Source organism: Temnothorax nylanderi, unplaced genomic scaffold (assembly GCF_030848795.1).
Source record: "Temnothorax nylanderi isolate EJ_2023f unplaced genomic scaffold, tnyl_v1.0 TNYL_tig0053_pilon, whole genome shotgun sequence".
Classification (NCBI taxonomy): Eukaryota; Metazoa; Arthropoda; class Insecta; order Hymenoptera; family Formicidae; genus Temnothorax; species Temnothorax nylanderi.
In genome coordinates, this window is record NW_027249115.1 from 1,134,132 (window position 1) to 1,152,584 (window position 18,453).

At 41.3% G+C, this 18,453-nt stretch overlaps 1 protein-coding gene across 4 annotated transcripts in view; it reads left to right on the forward strand.

The window, feature by feature from the left end:
• Sap47 (Synapse-associated protein 47kD) overlaps positions 1 to 17,650 on the forward strand; it is a 67,435-nt gene extending 49,785 nt beyond the window's left edge. For 2 of the 4 annotated variants that reach the window (XM_071706712.1, XM_071706713.1), the window contains exons 5-9: positions 3,663 to 3,803; positions 5,255 to 5,394; positions 6,324 to 6,475; positions 8,861 to 9,034; positions 15,024 to 17,650. In XM_071706712.1, coding sequence (XP_071562813.1) covers positions 3,663 to 3,803; positions 5,255 to 5,394; positions 6,324 to 6,475; positions 8,861 to 9,034; positions 15,024 to 15,211 — 795 coding nt within the window. In that variant the 3' untranslated portion in view covers positions 15,212 to 17,650. Of the gene's footprint in view, positions 1 to 3,662; positions 3,804 to 5,254; positions 5,395 to 6,323; positions 6,476 to 8,860; positions 9,035 to 10,193; positions 12,038 to 15,023 lie in introns of those variants that run through there. The other 2 variants (XM_071706715.1, XM_071706714.1) reach the window with 2 other exon arrangements.
• Positions 17,651 to 18,453: the final 803 nt, after the last annotated feature.

Below are 18,453 nucleotides of genomic sequence, written 5' to 3' on the forward strand. Positions count from 1 at the left end.
AAGATTGCAGGACCTGATATTATACATAATAAAAAAAGCCGTTAACTACTCCTTTATGAAAATAAAACTCGCGATATTGTAGGCGTCTTTTCTCTCTCGAGAGAGAGAGAACAATAATAACCGGAATATTATTTAAAAAATATAGTCGAGTAATTAATAGAAAGAAACTAGATGATTTAAGATTGCAATTACGCAACTTTCTCACAATCGGAAGCGTAGATGAGTTATCGGAGAGAAGATGAGTTATTAAAAGCTACACGGTTATATCATATAATTATACAACGACGAAAGAAACGTTTCTATAATAAAACTGTGAATTTTTCGATAAAAAAGAGCGTTTGAAAGACCGCAACATTATTATCGACAACGGTATTGTATTAGTTATTTTAAGAATTAATTATTTCTTGAAAGCTGCATAATCTCGAGGAAAAGAGAGTCTCGGTGTTGAAGCAATCTGATTTAATATTTATTCTGATTCAAACACACCCGCACGCAAATTTTCAGCACCGTTCCGAACGGCAGATCGAATGTCGGTGCATATTGTGTTGTAAATTATTCTTCTCTCAAGGTTCTTGCGAGATCGATTTATGGGATTGGTTAAAGACGAATAGTTCTTGTTAGTTTCAATACAATAGCTGATACGTTTTCGGTGATCTTCCGTGTACGTTAACGTGACGCCATAAATGAAATTTGCGACGGCACATTAAGGCGCGAAAATACAATATCTAGTAGGCGGTAAAATAGATCCCAGAAAAGAATCGGTCGGGAAGCGATTAATCGTCGTGCTCGTTTGTAATCGCTAAGAAATCGATTCGACGTGGTGTATCCTTTTACCCTTCGCTCGGCTTTTTTAATGTTCCGCTTATCGCGGATAAATTCAATCTACCGTGAGAGAAGCGATATATCGACACACTTTGATTGAGAGATGCTACCTTCATACAAATATATTTGCGGAGATGCGCGAAAGTAATTTCATAAGAAGTACAGCATCGATGTTTAACACATTAGAGTATTTGTAAATAACATTTGGTGTAACGAATTAGCGCATTAAATTTTGTTTCTAAAATAAGCAGAGACATAAGATTTGATTCCAGATCTTGATATATCGATCATGATCTTTTAAAATTGACTTTAAAAACGCCCGCGAACGATGTTCATATCTTGCATTATAATAATTTCTTTTTCAATATTAACATATGTTTTTAAAAGTCAATTTCAATCTTGAATTAAATTAGCTAAAAATTTTACAGCTTTTACTATTCTCTAGCTCTTAAACATTGTATATATTTTTATTATTTTATTTTAATGTTTTCTTTTTACCATTAACTTTTCCAAAACGTTTCATATTTTGTCAGTCTATCGATATTACCAAGATTACAACATCAATACCACACTCCGAAGATACATAGACGAGTGTCTGTATATCCTGAGAGAGCGTATGACATTTCCTTCCTTTCCCCGTTCTCACAACGACATTTCTTGTTCAGGTCCCAAGATTGTGCTGATATTTTGTTACTGTCATGCGCCGATTGCACAAGTCGATTTATCGACGACAAAGTCAATATCCCGCTTACGACAAGTGGGAACACGCATCGGCAGTCATTTCGCCGAGAATCGCTCAGCTGCTGGGGATCACGCAGCCATTTTATGTATAAGGTAGCGACGTTTATAAATTTATTCGGCGATTGCCATCGCAATGGTACGCGGTCGGAATCCGCGTATCGACTAAACAGCGTGGCTGTCACGAGGAAAAATAATATTCGGGAACATTAGTGTGACACTTTAGCAAACCGGAAATTCGCGTGACTATTCATTGCAAAAACTGGACGCAGGTGAGCATCAATTATAAATGAAATAGTGGCGGTCTCGACGCCGGAAAATCGGAAAATAAGTCGAGTCTGTCGACTCGATATAATTTTATTCTGCTCCCTATTATATCTGCCTCCGTATTCGTGTTACCCTGAATAATTTATAAATATTACATTTTTAAGACAGTCAGAAATTATGTTAAATTGACGGACTTAATTTTCTCGAGCGTACAAACATGTCGGAAATGAGAAATCGATAACCCGATTCGCGCTACCGCGGATTGCGAGGTAAACAAGAATTTTAATCGTTAAGAAGCTAACTGAGTAATTTAGCATTCAGTAATTCCGCTTAAAAATAAGTTAAGTCTACTCCAAGCGCAATTATTTACTTGGAAAAAAAATCCGCAAATCGCTTCGTAAAACGAAAAAGCTTAATTTTTATATGAAGTATAGAAAATTTTTATATATCTGCAATTTTATACGATTTCTGTGAAAAACGTATTTAATTCGCACGAGTGCGTGAGAAAAGATTTATAGATACTTGCAACCGTATAAATACAACCGACCCTCATTAATCACACCTCTCGACTACCGCAAACGGAAAATAATCGGAATTGGATAGTTTAAAAAGCTCGCTCTCGTAAAAGCGAGTTTAATTGGATTGTCGAAATACTCATCGAAATACTGATCTATGGAATGCTCATTTTTCACCATTTATGCCTCGTCAACCCGTTTGCAACATTTATCAATAATGCTTCATCTCGAGACGACAGAAATTTCCGCTCCACGTCGATGTATGTGTCCTTAAGGATCAATAAAACATAGTCAGCAGCATATAAGAGGGCGCCTATCCGCGACGGAAAGTTGCCGTCTCGAGAAGAAAGTTTTGTCACGTTTAATGATAGGAACACGGTCAAAGGATAAAATTGAGCTATCGATTTTCATCCGGGATTTCCATATAGCATGAAACGTCGTGGCTGTATGGTAAGCGTCTCGCTCCGAGGAATTGTACGATCTCATTGATCCTCGCTCGATCGCAGTGGCAAGAAACTGACGAGATTTGTGCTGCATTAAGCAGTACGCTTTGTCCTTTGTACTTCTGCTGACTACGCCTCCCTGTATGTACCCTTTATTCAATCGACTCATATGTTTCAATTTTTGCTCGCTCCAAGTTCAGAAACGTAGCAGTGCCATACATGGCTTTTGAATGTAAATAATTATTTTTGCGTAGAAGATAGAAGTCTGAATTTTGCACTTTCTTATAAATTCTGAATAAAAAAGTGTAAAATAATCAAGTTTATATAATATGCATATTTTTTATATAATTATGTATGTATTATTATTATATAAAGTATACGTACAATTATTTGGATATAATACAAAATTCTAAATTTTATTCTATAGCGACTATAGCATTATAAAAGGTGCTATAAATCAAAACACTTCATGAATTTTAAGTGAAGTACTCTCGGAAATCCACCTTTTTTTGAAAAAAGAGAAAATGGCATGTATGATCATCGCGCCAGCCATGTGAATTCATATATCCCTGCAATTCGTTGCAGGAACACACGTTAAATGTCCACGTATTCCCGGCGCTAATACCCTGCAAACGAGAACGAATTGACGGCGGCAAATCGTAGAGTGTCATCCGTGCGGTAACGAGCTCCCGTGAAATTAAGTGAGATGAAACCTATCGCAAACCCGACGTTATTTCCGCCGTCGGTTAGCATAAGCTCTCTCGCGTTAATAACCCAGAATCGGTTTTGAAACGCGCGTTCGCGCTTTTGTCCGAAGGCAGTTCCCCTGCTGCGATACGTAACTGTTACTGACATGAAAATTAATTCTGTATTTCAGAGGCTGATCGCTGAACTCAACAAGGAACAGGAGGCTTTCATCGCCAGCAAGCAGGCAGGCGAGAAGGGCGAGGCTGTTGCACCGTGGGTCGGCGCGCCGAATGAGGACGCGTTGCGTGAAGAGTGCCTGTCCCTCTCGACCGTAATTATTTTTCTTTTTTACTTTCTCTTTCCGTAGAGACTTTCCTAGAAACATTTTGAGATTTTTAACAAATTTTCCATGGCTCGACATCGTCACCGATCATACCTTTGTCACACGTAATCAAAGCAGACGTCAGTATTTGTCTCTTTTTCCGCTGTGAGACAAATCACAAAAAGAGGTTTATTTCTCAAAAGACTTGACCTTTTAAGATTTCTATATAAATATTCTTTTTTCTTATTTCGAAATAGCGTAAATCGAAATGCCACACAACCAGTTTCGAGTCTCTTTGTTTTACGTAGATTGTCTTTATTCGGTTACGAAGTGTAGAAGCTAATTTTTCTGAATAAAAAGACGGAGCGTGAACGTTTGTTATCTTATTCGTCAATTAGTGCTTTACACAGAGAATGTAAAACTCCTTTATTTTATTGTTGAAGTTCAAATTTTATTGCGGTTGACAGTTGCACGCGCGTTTTCGCTAATATAAATTTTCCAAGTTTTATATGTACGGTATTTACGTGATTGGTCCTAATGAAACAAATTTACTCGCTATTTATGTGTTATTTATGTAGTGCAACTGTATTAAATGCATAAAATTATCCATATTAAATTTAAGCATCTCTATTTGAAATACCGTGTGACGTATGATGAACGCATTTCATGTCGTTATTAAATTTTGTCGCCCAAAGGATTTTCGCTGTAAGACGAATTTACTAACTGTATGTCACAAAGGTACTGCTCTGTGATAGAATTTGCATATATTAACTATTATACCATACAAAAGCCACGTATGTCACCGGACTTTTTCTCGTATTTTCGTTTCGTATTTTCATTTTATTTATCATCGTTATTTTAGTTTCATCACGTTTCCTGATAAAATCTCTAAAACTGCCGCCCGAATACCGTTAGCAAAAATAGTCTTATGCCGCATGCAATGAAAATTTTATACGATACTATATCCTTGGTTGTTTCTATTAATTTTTAAGCTCCTAGAATTGACGTTTAAAAATAAATATAGATCTTAACCACAAAAATGTCTTAAATAAAAAGTTTTAGAAGTTTTATAATTTAAAGAACTTTTCGGAAAGTTATTTCTTTAACACGTTCAGTGTTGCGTGATTAATGTATGAAAGTGACATATGTAAAATTATTAACTTATCCTATGATTACAATAAACACGTAATACTTTCTTTTCTAACGGAAAGTATGTTATAATATTTTTTTTTGAAATGTTTTAAATCAGTCTTCCATAACTCAGAACTGCTCATGACAATTAATTAGAGAAAATATTTCCAACTTTAGAAAAAGAACGGCTTCTGCCGTTTATTCATGCTTAAGGGCCCTTTGCTATTTATTTACGCATCATTACAAAAGATTAGCGTCACGAATTTGGCGTATGGCTTTAGTCGATCCGGCCGGATTAAACGAGGATCCTACCTCCTCATGAATTTCAGGATCGACGTAATTTCGTGAGAGCACCACCACCAGGCGTAGAATTCGCTTGGGATTTCGAAGCCGTTCAGCCAATGGCACAGGCCACCCTTGCCCTGGATCCGAATCTTGAAGCTATGAGGTTCGAGCTTGTCCCGAAAGTGTAAGTAGATTAAAATATCCCCTATCATAACGATCCATAACGTCGCTCTTCTGTTCCATTTATTTGATATCACGAAAATAATAATTCTACGCTTTCCAATTAAATTTTGCTATTTTATTATTTTAAATAATTTTATTAATTAAAGCTAAAATGATCATAAAGCATTTATGTTATAATCTTGGATATGAAATATGTGACATATAAAATTAATTTTTCTGATTTGTGTTTTATTATAAAAATAATCGCGCTCACAAAATCGCATTATAATCGCACAATGATGTGTAGTAAAAAATTAAATAACGTTTATGTTGGTTATTAAATTGTCGACAAATGAAAGTTATAAGATTTAAATTATGAAAATATGATTGGATTGGATTAATTGACTTGCTAACTTGTTTGCTCAAAGTATACCGAATTATTTTCAGTTAATTTTATATGAAGTATGAAAAGGTTGATTAAATAAAATTCGATGAAAGTAATGCATTTTATTGTTCTCGTAATTTCGTTCAATTCAGTAAAACGAAGTAAAGAGGAGTCAGAAAAAGAATTTTATAGTAGGTTGATAACGAGCAGCCAATAAAAAGATCGATAAAAAGTTAATGCACAGTTTGCTCCCTCATTATTGCTCGATTTAAACAATTAGTCGATCCCGTCGCTTCGAAATCGACCTTTGTACATAAATTTCTCTCTCGAGACCTTTGTACATAAATGTCAAGGGTCATAAGCGAGAGCGATTACCGTGCGAAAGTGCCGTGCAGCAATATGAGTACATTGTACAGATTTAATCGCCTCGGCGATTAATCGGTTCACGACTTCGAATGAAATACCGCCGCGAAGCGCAACGTTAATTAGCGTGACTGCGAATCCTGATCCCTTCGTCAAATCCCCTTCATCGATTTTGATAAACTCACCCGATCTATCTGCGGCAGTATATCCGAGGAGAACTTCTGGCGCAACTACTTCTACCGGGTGTCCTTGCTGCGCCAGGGCTACGAGCTGAACGCGATGGCCAGCCAACAGGAAGAGGAAAGCAACCCCAATCAAACGCTCGCCAGTACCGATAGCATCGATCATACTCAAGGTAATTTGTTTCCTGTTTCATTTTTCTTCTCTGTTACGTAGAACGGTTTGCGTAGTACGCCGACGTTGGCATTGCGACGTGATTAGGTTCTCCAGTTTTGCTCGAGAGCGTCGTCGCTCGACGCGCTTCCTGATCTGTTAATATCGATTACGGAGCACGCAGCTTTCTGTAATACTGAAGGGGACGCCCTACACGCCGCCAGAATATGTGAATATTAACGAGTCGAAGTCTGATCGAATGATTGCCATATTTAATCGAGCAACGTACAGTCAAAGTGGGGCATCTCACCCACAGTTACTTTTGAGCGAAATTAGAAATAACGCCTTTATCATTGTGATTTTAATATTAAAGTATTGATAAAGCGTTCGAGATGTCCAATTAGACAATAACGACATTGATCGTTATATGTTAATTGTAATCTTCAGTGTAACGTACGATTTTGTACTGGCCAAATTTTGCATCTGAGATATCGTTCGCCGAGACTCGGAAAATTCCGACTGTCTGAGCGGTCGGGGCTTCCCCTTTGACGTTCGCGGCATGACGTCTCGCCGAGATAAGCCCCACCGGGTTGGATGATGCAAGCTGCAAGAGATGCAGCTTGCGGACGGGGGTAGAGAGATCGGCGGCGCGGGCGTCGCGCTGCGTTTACGCCTGATTTGCAATTCCGAGCAAGCGTCCCACGGTGCACCTTTTTGCATGGTGTGGAGTTTTTGAGATGGTGTGTCTGTAGTGGCGTGCGTTTTCTGTGCAAATGTCATGCCGGATGCTGGGAACGTATTGATCCGGGGGAATCCCGAAGTCGTAACTTGAACTTCAGTCGGACGGAAGGCGCCGCCTAACGTCTGTAATATTTTATGAGATTATATCGAATTTGAGATTGAGTCTGTGATTACGGCACTACGATTCAGACGCGTGTAGCTTGTATTGCATTTACGTAATCCACGCGAAAGTTCACGCAGAAATCGATATTATGCTAATATTTTGATACTTTGATCTACAATGTTGTTACTACGTGACGTATCACGGTATTATGATTCATTAGTAATCATTTCTTCACATATAATACATAATATCGTTCATAAATCAATGTGAAGATAATACGTATCGTGAAATATTACGTTGGTATTAATTATTGATAACTTCCACGTTCTTTCATGAAACACTATAAATGCTTAAATTAATTTTATTTTAACAAAACCGTTTATAAACTAGATAGTAAAGGAAGGGGCGAAGAAAGAATTTTATTCGAATTAAATTTCCTGGTGAAGCGGTTTATTTAATGGAAAATATGCAAATCGTCGACGATCCGTACCAATACGTTCCGTCGTGTATATGGGCTTTTGCACGAAACGTGGTGTCACATCGGGATTACGGCATCGGAGAACGAGAGAGAGAGAGAGAGAGAGAGAGGGGGGGGGGAGACAGAGAGAAAGAAAGAGAGCAGGAGTCATCAACCCCTCGCGATCAACCCTTTAGTTGTGCAAACAATGGAATTGCGAACGGCGCGAATGAATTAATGGATTAAGGAAAATACTCGATGAGTCGGGAAATCGATCATGGGGAAACGAGCGCGAATGCGTTGAAATATCCCTGAAAGCAAAAATTATTCCGTGAATAGGGATTGCTCTTTCTCTCTCTCTTTTTCTCTCTCGCGTTCCATCTCTCCACCGCACCGTCTCCGACCATCGAACCGACAACTCTGAAAAACCTGATTTCGCTCCAGTTCCAGTGTATCGCGAGAAATTGAATCTATCCGAAAGAAAACGCTGGGAGATTCGGTAGTATACTCGGTCGAAGAATACGGATATTTCCGAAATATTTCCCAGTTGATGAAAGAACGAATATCTTCGCACCCCAGAATTTAGGGCAAAACCTCGCGGTATCCTTAAGCGTCGAGAAACGTCCCCGAATCTCTCTCCGATATTTAGATCGTGGATAAAGATAACTTTTTCGTCGCCAATATAAATATAATATTTCGATTCTATCGGCTATATATTTCGTCGTACATGTATCGGCCCTGAAATCACTCGCAGTTTTATTTTCGTGAAAATTCGGCACGTGCGTGTATTTAATTTAGCGATTCGATATCTCGCGCTTAAATTGATTAACTGCCATTCGCGTTTTCGACTGATTAAAGTGCCTCCTGCTTCCGCGTTCCTGGAACTGGGTGCGATCGGCTTCGGCAAACAACCGCGGCACCCCCGTTCACGATCACTGATCGTTTGCGTGCGAAATCAGATTCCAGTAGACTTAGCGTTATAGCATTAGATACATAAACACACGCGCTAATGTACATAATGACACGCATCTTCTCATGTACACGAACACGTACATACGCGCACCCCAACCCGTCTAGTTTAGCCGTCAGTGTTGTCTTGCGAACAGTTCAAATGACCACTGGCCAGACTACCACCACCGGCGTCACGACGGCGAGCAGTAACAGCGCGCTGGCCGATTCGCCAGGTCACGAGTTCGTATCCGATACCATGAGGGTCTCGGACACAGACCTCGAGGAGGTCCGAGAGGGGATGAAAAAGCTGGGGATGCAGCCGCCGAAAGGTCAGTCGTTGATCGTTGGTCGTCGTTAACTCTCTCTCTTCCGCGCGCACACGTGTCAGATGTGACGCTTGTCGATCTCGCCGTCTCGATCGCTAATTCTCGCAGCTTTCCCCGCGATAATCTTCGTCGACTAGACGCAAGAAACGAGAGTAATTCTAGAACTGGAGGACTTGGCTTCTGGATAGATTGCGGTACTCGCAGGATTTGCCTTTTAAATGAGAATTTCCGAACTTCTATGACGGCAGATCGGACGTTACGTTGTTCAATTAGAATGATTTTACTTCCAGAGAACCTTAGATTTTCCGTTCCCTTAGTCTTCGTTAGTTACGACCACCAACGATATTTTGCATAATTACGTGATAAGGACCCTGTTCCTTATTTGCTGGCGATTAACGAACGGTACCAAACAAGACTGAATTAGTAATCGTGCGAAGTTTATGACAGATGAACGTTGACAAGCAATATCCGCGGTTGCATTCTCTTTGTTATTGTATATCTGCAAATCTTGTATTAATTGGACCAACCAAAATTGGATAAAGATCTACATCGAATATGATTTGATAGACAAGCGAAACGTCTGGGGACACCCGTTACACAGCTCTTGCAAATGTAGTTTTGGAGAAACGCGGAATCGTTCCGGGTAATTGCGTCCTGTTAAGCGTTATAGCGAAATTCGTCGTCGGCTGAGAGATGGTTTTTGAAAACTATTTCTTGCCGCGGGGGATTACGTACCATTCATTGATCTCACCAGCAAAACGGAAACGGGTCACCGAGGTGATCGATGCGAGAGCTCGATCTGTGCCACGACACGGTCCAAGAGTATTCCCCTCGTGAGTATGAAATTAATGCCACCGCGCGAAAAGCCTGACCTTAATTTCTCAGTGTGTTACACCACCACCAAGCTAGTGTCGTTTCTTACGTAGCTTCTCTCTGTACATCCCTTCGAACTTCCTGTCTGTGCTTTCTTTAGGGATTGCTTGTTTCCGAATTCTAAGTGTTTTGGCAACGACGTGTGTGCCTTCCGACGTGCGTCACGTCGTTGTCGATGTTGAACGTTTGTTGCGTTTGAACATCTCTTTTTTTCTGTTTTTTTTTTCTCTTTCTTTTACATGGGCGCTCTGAAACTAAACGACCGCTTTTCATTCTATTTTGTCAACAGCCTAAAAGAAGAGGAGAGTGCCCCCCAAATGCCATTATCCAAAGCACACCCCTCAGAGATATACATGCTTCCCACTCTCGAAAACTGACAATTTCAGTTCTTGCAATACCGGACCCCTTCTCGCCGTCTCTTTCCTTTTCCAACTTTTATTTTCGTCCCTCGTCTTTCGTTCTCTTTCTTTTTTTCTCTTTTATTTTCTATTCCCGTTACGTTCGATTGTGAAGCCATCCTCTCCCGGCAACGTTTCCGTGGGACGAACATGTTCCTTCCTCGCGGATATTTGTTCCGTTTCCGATCGTCGGCAGCCCACGCGATCCCGTGCCAGTCGCAAGGATCAGCTCGATTAAACGCGACGTCGAGTTACGAATCGACGAAGAAGTCAGCGTGAAAAATACGGAGCGCATCCTCCTCACTCTCCACGACTCCGGAACGAAGTGAACATACGTAAGAAACTGCAAGGTCCGATTTAAGAACATTTAGGCGATTAGATCCGTCATTGAGACATATAAGTTTAATTAGTGTTAGTGGAGACAAATTTTCACGTGAAGTAGCGTTACAAGCTTGCTGATTTTCGTACTGTGTCGTTAGTGACTTTAGAGAATACTCGGGCGATTTATATGAAAATCTCGTGTGTGTTACTATCACGTGGAAGAGGGCTGAAGAAATGTCTTGAACGGGCACCGCCTCGAGGGCATTTTTATATTTCAATTAGAGGCATATCTTTTGACGAATGCTCGACGTACGAGGAGACAAGCTGTTGTTGGCTCGTCGGGACAAGCGCGATCCTTGCGATCCTTTTAGATCCACGTGTCACGGTGCATCCAAGGATGCTCAGTTCCGGTATTTGGCGAGACAAGCTTGCAATCAGCTTGCACGTTCACTGTAACGCGTGTTTCGCAGCGGGATTAAGCAAACCGAGAGAGGAACGTATATGGCGTGGTAATGCCGCGTGATTGTGCTGCGAATATCATCGTTGTTATTACTGTCACACTGCGAGGTCGTCGCACTGATCGCCATTAAACGCTAATACCTGAATCGGCAATGAGTTCGGAGACAATTCACCAGCTGACGAGGAATTGAGAATCGATTTGGGTAACGTGAAATGCTGGTGGCGAACAGCGTCGGGGCCGGGCAAAAATTCGAAAAAGAGAGAAAAGTATTGTAAATGCGGAACTTTAATTTCGAAAGTATTAAATGTAGTATTCTTTTATTTTGAATATTTATGTCGAGTAGACGTATCTGGAATTTTTTCCCAGCCCCAAGTCAGAAGCACGCCGGGCTCGTCGAATCGCGAAAATCGAAGATGAAACGCGGCGGAAAGAGAAACGGAAACATGGGACAAACAAAAGGTCGTCACGTCGAAAACGTTGGCCGAAACGTTGTGCGCACATACGCGAACACTGCAACAACAAAAGGGAGGTTCCGCGAGAGAACGAAGAACGAGAAAGAAAATAACGAACATATACGAGCGGAACAGTGGCGAAAAGATATTCGGCTACGTGTCTCTGTATGTTTGACCGTTTTACTGTTACCTCTCTCTCTCTTTCTCTTACTCTGTATCAATTCCAATTAATCTAGCCTGTTCTCGATTCTCTCCGTGTCTTCGTAAAGCGTATAACTAAACGCAGAAACGATCGAATAAAAATAAACAAATCGGGAAGTATAATCGCAGTTATTGATGAAACGCGAGAGGGATTACGTTGCGCAAACTGCGAACTTAATTATAGGTATATCTTCGTAAGAGATTAATTAAATGCAGACCTAAGGAAAAAAATAAAAGAGAAATATATGTATAAATATATATACTATAGCTAAAAATAAAATATAAAGACGGTGGCGCGATACTTTTTAATCCGAAATTTTTCCCCGCGATCCTCCTCGCGATATCACGCAATGTCCTCTACAAATAATCAGATCTCGTGCAAAAAAAAAATAACGGCAGATTCTCAAAAGATATATCCAGAGATGAAAATCCGAAATTGTGGGACGAGAGACGCTTTCGCGAGAGCTGGGTTATCGTTATCGGTGAAGGACGTTCGGATTTTTTTTATCGCGCCGCTGTAAAATTCGTTGAATGACAATACGTGTTTTACCGGGAAACGAGCTATAATACCGCTGGTGCCCGGCACTCTCGTGGGTGGTGTAGCTATTGTAGCGATTTTCTTTCGAAAAGAAAAAAAAAGCGGCTGGCTGCGATGCAGGGTTTTGCGCGGCACCCGATCGTCCATCGGGGAAAGGCAGAACGGGATAAATTAATTACGCGCGCGGCGAGTTTTTCCATGCGGACGACAAACGAGATTGGGTAGAAACGTAAACGTGCCCCGACGAGCGATTTGTATGCGTCTATCGCGAGGATTTACGCGAGAGACGCGTCTGTAAGTGCCCGTCGGAAACAAAAACGACAAAGCGAACGTACCTTTGTGATCGGTAAAACCCCGCCCGCGGCGATGCGAAGTCGCGCGTCCCGTGAATTAATCGAAGTAGCGTTAAGAATTTCGTTCTTCTGTTAATTCTTAAGTGCGCAGCTTTGCATATATGCAAAGCAACTTCTCAATGTTCTGTGTACTCTTACGAAGTTCTGAATATATTGGTTGTTCGTTAGAACACAAAAAGGATAAAAAGAAGTTCAAAGAGTTAAAAAAAAAATGATTCAAATTAGTAAAGAACTTAAAAATATTTTTTAGAATTCCTTAAGCAGTATTATTTATTTTAAAAAATACTCAGAATGCGAGGAAAAATTGCGCATTTAAGAGTTAGTATCGCGAGAAACGTCGATGTTTAGCAGTATTACGGTGATCAGATAGATTGCTCATCTGAAATCGATTCATTTAATGGTGACATGACACTTGCGCCTCAATTTTGTACGTACGTTTTATAGTATTTTATCGCGTAGTGAAAGCAAACTTTATTTTTATTTTTTTATTTTATTTTATTTTACTTTTTTTTTAGTCGGAAAAATCGTGTACATTCCATACGTATTGTTTAGTTCACGATCCTCCACTATAGGCTGTATCGCTTTTTTTATCTTTACATTGATATTCATTGATTGGAAAATAGAAATAAAGAACTCATAGGCGCAGCATAGATTATCGTGAAGTAAACTAATAGGCGAGATAATACGGTAAAGTAAAATAATAGTATTTTTTTCGCGCGCACACTTTATGGCATTTATATTTTATCCTATCTTTTTTTAATATAGCATATTTACGTGCAGTTTTATGGATGAAGATTTTTACGTAGATTCTCGTAAAAACGCGCGCGAAAATATCGGATTATCCGCTTTCGTTTCGCGCATCCGATAAAAGTCGGTGACAACTGAATTATGGCTTTCGGTTCTCGGTGCACATTTTTTTCCCCCCGCATGACTTTTCCGCGTCGGCGATATCGAGATGATCATAGTTGGACGCCGGGCGCATGTAAGGACGAATCGATAGACGGGGAATGGTTTCGCGCAAAAACATGTTGCGAAGCGTTTTCAATATATTTCGTGTTATTTCGAAGAGAAGGTCTTGCGAGGTGACCGTCGCCCCTTATTACTTTCTTTTATTTACTTTCCTCAGAGACGGCTGCGTACGGGAACGTTTAAGCTGCGTCTTGGGATTACCCATGAGCTCATTTTAGTTGGATCACGGGGGATAAGACGAGCGATGTGACTTGAAATGCGCCGCGAGAGAATATTATTTAAGAATTAGATATTTCTAGAGGGGCCGCCAATATTTATTGATGCCTACTATCACTAGTTTATTCCCGTACGATTTTTAAACGTACGCACGATGATATTTAGATAATTTCGCGCTGGAACGACGGATTATTTTAGCGCGGCGGTGTCCAAAAGCTGCGTTCAAATTAGCGCGACTGTAATATAAAAAAAAGAGAATCGCACGTGCTATTTAAAATTTTATTCGGGCGAGCTACAAGTCGCCGAAAATTAAATCCACTTTTTTGAGATTTTTTATTCTGGTTGTGTTTTCACAGCGATCCTCTGGGACTAATATTACTTGTTCTTACATTCGACACGCTATTCTGTACGTGGGTACATGAAATATTGATTTTGCCGTTTTATAGCTTCAGGTCTATCTACAGCACAACTTTGGGCACCGTTGGGCTTAGAGCGAAACGGGGATTATTCTCACGACAGCGCATCTAACGGATAATTGCATTCCCGAAGGCATTTAAGTCCCGCGATATCCCGATTAATTACTTTTGTAATTGTGAGTCCACTTTTGTAACGAGTACGTGTTAAGCGAAACGTGATTAACTCTAGCTACTCCTCCCGGCAATTCGCGGTAATTTCCAGAGAGTTATATAGTCGGTGATCGTGTGACAGACGTCGTCGTCCGCGTCGTCGTCGTCGTCGTTATCCGTGAAACGCAGAAAGAACAGGAAAAGCGTGCGATCGTAATCGCGTAATATCTCGATAATCGTGTAATATCTCCTCTCTTTCTCTCTCTCCCTTTCCCAGGCTACTAACATATCATTGTCTTTAACGTGCTTAACGAACCAAGCTCAGAGCGAAAGCTTTCGAAACGTGAACGTCGAAGCCTTTCCCTCTCGCTTCTCGTTGCTCTCGTGTTCTCTTTCTCCATCCCTTTTGATTTCTCCAGTTCTGTTATTTGAGTTTTGTCAATCTAATCCTGATACTTTCACACACAACGCGCACACACATACACATACAGGTACACACTTTATACACGTAAAATGGTTTCCGTGCGCAAGAAACTCTCAGATATTCAGCGCGGAAACACAAACAGACGAAACAGACAGACAAACAAGACCAGAGTGTGGCCCTCTCTGCAAAATAGCTACAACGCTGCTTGTGCCTCTCCGCAGAAGAAGATTGGGAACGTGAATTGGAGGCCGAGCTAAAGGATTACGAGGTTGTAACGGGCAGCAATAGCGGCAGCGGCCAGGAGAGGAGCGTCGCGACGGCCACAAAAGACATCGCGGTCAACGATAATGACTGGGAGAAGCAGATCGACGAGCTGCTCGCCAACGAGGACGACGAGGACCTCAAGTGAGCCCGGGAGATCCTCTTCGTGACCGGATAAGAGGGTCGCTCCACGTTGAGATCCCGCGCGAACAGCGAGATCGGCGTGTGCTGGTTTTCGCATTTGGAACTTTCTCTCTGATACGGAGAAGCTCGCGAATCTTTCTTTTGTACATTGTTAGTCTCTCGTTGATCTCCCGATCGGGGAGACATCGTGCAAGAAGGAGAGAAACGAAGGACGAGGCGATACTCGACGAGGATCGAGTCGTCGATCGACTTATTTCATTTGCTACTGGGAGATCGACTCGGCCGATGGATTGAGGCGCGCACATTGTGCAGGCGTTAATTTTCACGATATCGTAACGCTAGTTTTTTTTAAGGAGAACCTACCTAGTTATACCCTATCTGATCCAAAGACAGCTCGTTCTACTCGTGATTTAATATGTAAGAAGAAGGCGGACTCTCGAGTTTGGCGAGAGCGATAAATTTCTCTCGCCGATTTCGATTTCATTCTCTTCTGTTCGTTGCACGGAGAATTCGCGCTATTCAAGGATGGCAATCTCGTCGTCGTATATTGACTCGAAAACGTAGAAATCTAACTATCGATGGGATTCTTTTCGCATTCGTACTGGCTTCTTCTTTACATGGAAAAGCGAGAATAGTCCCCGTGTTTTGTTATTTTTTATTTTGATTTGTTCCGCGACTGTCTCCGCATGAATCCGGATAAAATGGAATACCGCCCTTTTGTAGGGAGACTGTAGTTGCGGGGGACTATCTCAAAAGGACTCCTCTTATTTCGATCCATCACCGATCTCCTATAAGGGAAAGAAACGCGCGAGTAAAGACGACGCGAGATTCTTTGAGGCTCGGCTCGTCCTCGAGAAGCGTAACGGGATAAAACGGAGGAGCCAGGATACAAGCCGGAAACCGCACGAAATATTCTCGACACACGGAAAATCACCGTCGTAACGGCAAAAGTGGGGATCACGACTGTATAAAGCGAGAGAGATAGAAACGAGAGTCTCCCCGTCGTGTTTCTTTCGTTTCTTTTTTAATTTCTCGAAAAGGAAAGCACACCTTCTTTACGATCCTCGAGCACGATGAACACATGATGGCCCATCGCCGCTGTTTTACAGCTTGGTGGCGAAGAAAGAAAGAAAGAAAGACTCACGTATTCGTACGATTGTACTTTTCGTCAAATATATAAGGTCTAACAGTACCCATGGGTACTTTAGAGGGTGGTAGGTAAGAAACGTGTAAACTAGTCTCGTCAGACGTCACGCGCAATGTTGTCGTGCGACCGATTGCCTGTCTCATAAGTGACCTGAACAAAGACACGTAGCTCTTCAAGAACGCGTCCGAGAACACGGGTTCCTTAACAAAAATTGATTCTTTTGGTGAGACCCCTATCACCCCCTAAAGTTTGTCCCATGAATCCTGTTACACCCTGTATATTCGTATGAATCTTCGTGCTTCCATCTCCGAATTTGCGGAATAACATCCGGTTGTTGTAGCTCCGGAGAGAGAAAAATGGATGCTGGGAAACATATGAATTAATTAACACCACAAGCTTATGTCAATTATCGGGCGCTCTTGTCCGAGAATATAATATTGATTATAATGACAAATATCTTCAAAGTTGTGTGATATTAAAGTAAAATTAATTTGAGGCATGGTCGATGGAGGTGCACGGGAATTCGATTGTTCGTACACGAATGTTCCTCATCGTGGTCGAAGGCTCGACGATTTTTCAAGATAAATTACACTGCCGTGTGCCGAAAGACACCGTTTCGAGCGCGGGTCGACGATTGCGACGATCGGTGACGCATTTTCTGCGGACCTGCGCTACAAAATAAAAAATCCCCGAATTATCGTGGCAAAAACTGTTTCGTAATTTTTAAATATATTATAAAGTTTCCAGATCGCGCAAGTAAAATGTTCCAAAGCGTCAGAAACGCAAATGCGTCATTGATCGCCGTTCCTTCTTCGCAAACTGACGTTTTATCGCAACGGCGCTTTTCGTTCTTAATTGCCAGCAATTATTGCCGATCGCGAATCGATATAGTCTACGAAAGCATGTTAAAGATAAAGAACCGGCTTAATAATATCTGCAATTTAACGCACTCGTTGTGACTCTGCGCGAAATATCCTATGACTGGGAAAGCGGGAAGGCACTAGATTTTAGCGATGTCTCTTGTTCAGTTCTGTGTACATTTCTGGCGAAACCTGCAGATAAGATGCGAGGATTGTTGTCGTCGACGACGACGACGACGATAGCGATGATGACGATGTTGAAGGGAGAATGTGTCGTTTTTAAGTTTGTTCTTGTTATGGAAGTGTTCCGTTATGCGTTGTTTGTATTGTGTCAAAGTGAATTATTCGCTGTAAGTATGACATGTTCGCGTTGTCTGTACGGATGAAATATCGTAATAATAAATCATTGCATTGACAAAACTCCATATGGAGCATATACTGCGCTGTTTCATTTGTAAACTTTGTAAAACACGCCTGCGGGAATAAAGGTTTTTCAGTTTCGATCGCGCACGTTCCCGGAGGTCGCGCGGCGCAACATTTTGTTGGTGCAACATTGTTCTCCGTGCGACATACCGTCCAATCGTCCCCTGCCAACGGAAGAGACAGGGAGAAACAGTTGAACTTTCGCAGACGGGGAGAGATTCTTGCGACAATAAAATCTCGCGTTAACGCGAAACTGCGATTTACCGAATATCGAGTATTGATAAATCGTACAGAATAGCACGCATCCTCGTACGCTTCTAAAGAAGAATACGACAGGGATATCTTCTCCGTGCAGACAAACGGATTTAGTTCAGGCCGTAAGAAAGATCTGTCGCGTTCGAGTGCTGACGTAGCACCGAATAACGCAATGACGAGAGATCATTATCGTAATGCCAATGGCACGAATGATAAAACGCAGAAGAACGCGGAAGAACGCGAGACACGCGCGAAAAGGTGAACGAACGTCGGATCGAAGCGAACGACTGAAGACAACTGGATTTATAGTGGGGAGAAGAGAGCATGGACCCACAAATTTAATTGCTATTCTTAAACGGTTCTATTATTTGCATCTAATTGCCTGTAATAAGTCTTAGCGGATGAAATGTGAAATAAGATACCGTCGCGCGTATTTTTATCGTACACTTAAATGCTAAATGCGGATCGTCTGACTGACGATTTCTGTTACGAAAGTGGCATTAAATGTGGATCGGGTTCGTTACATCTATCGTTAAATGTATGAAAATATAAGAGTATTTG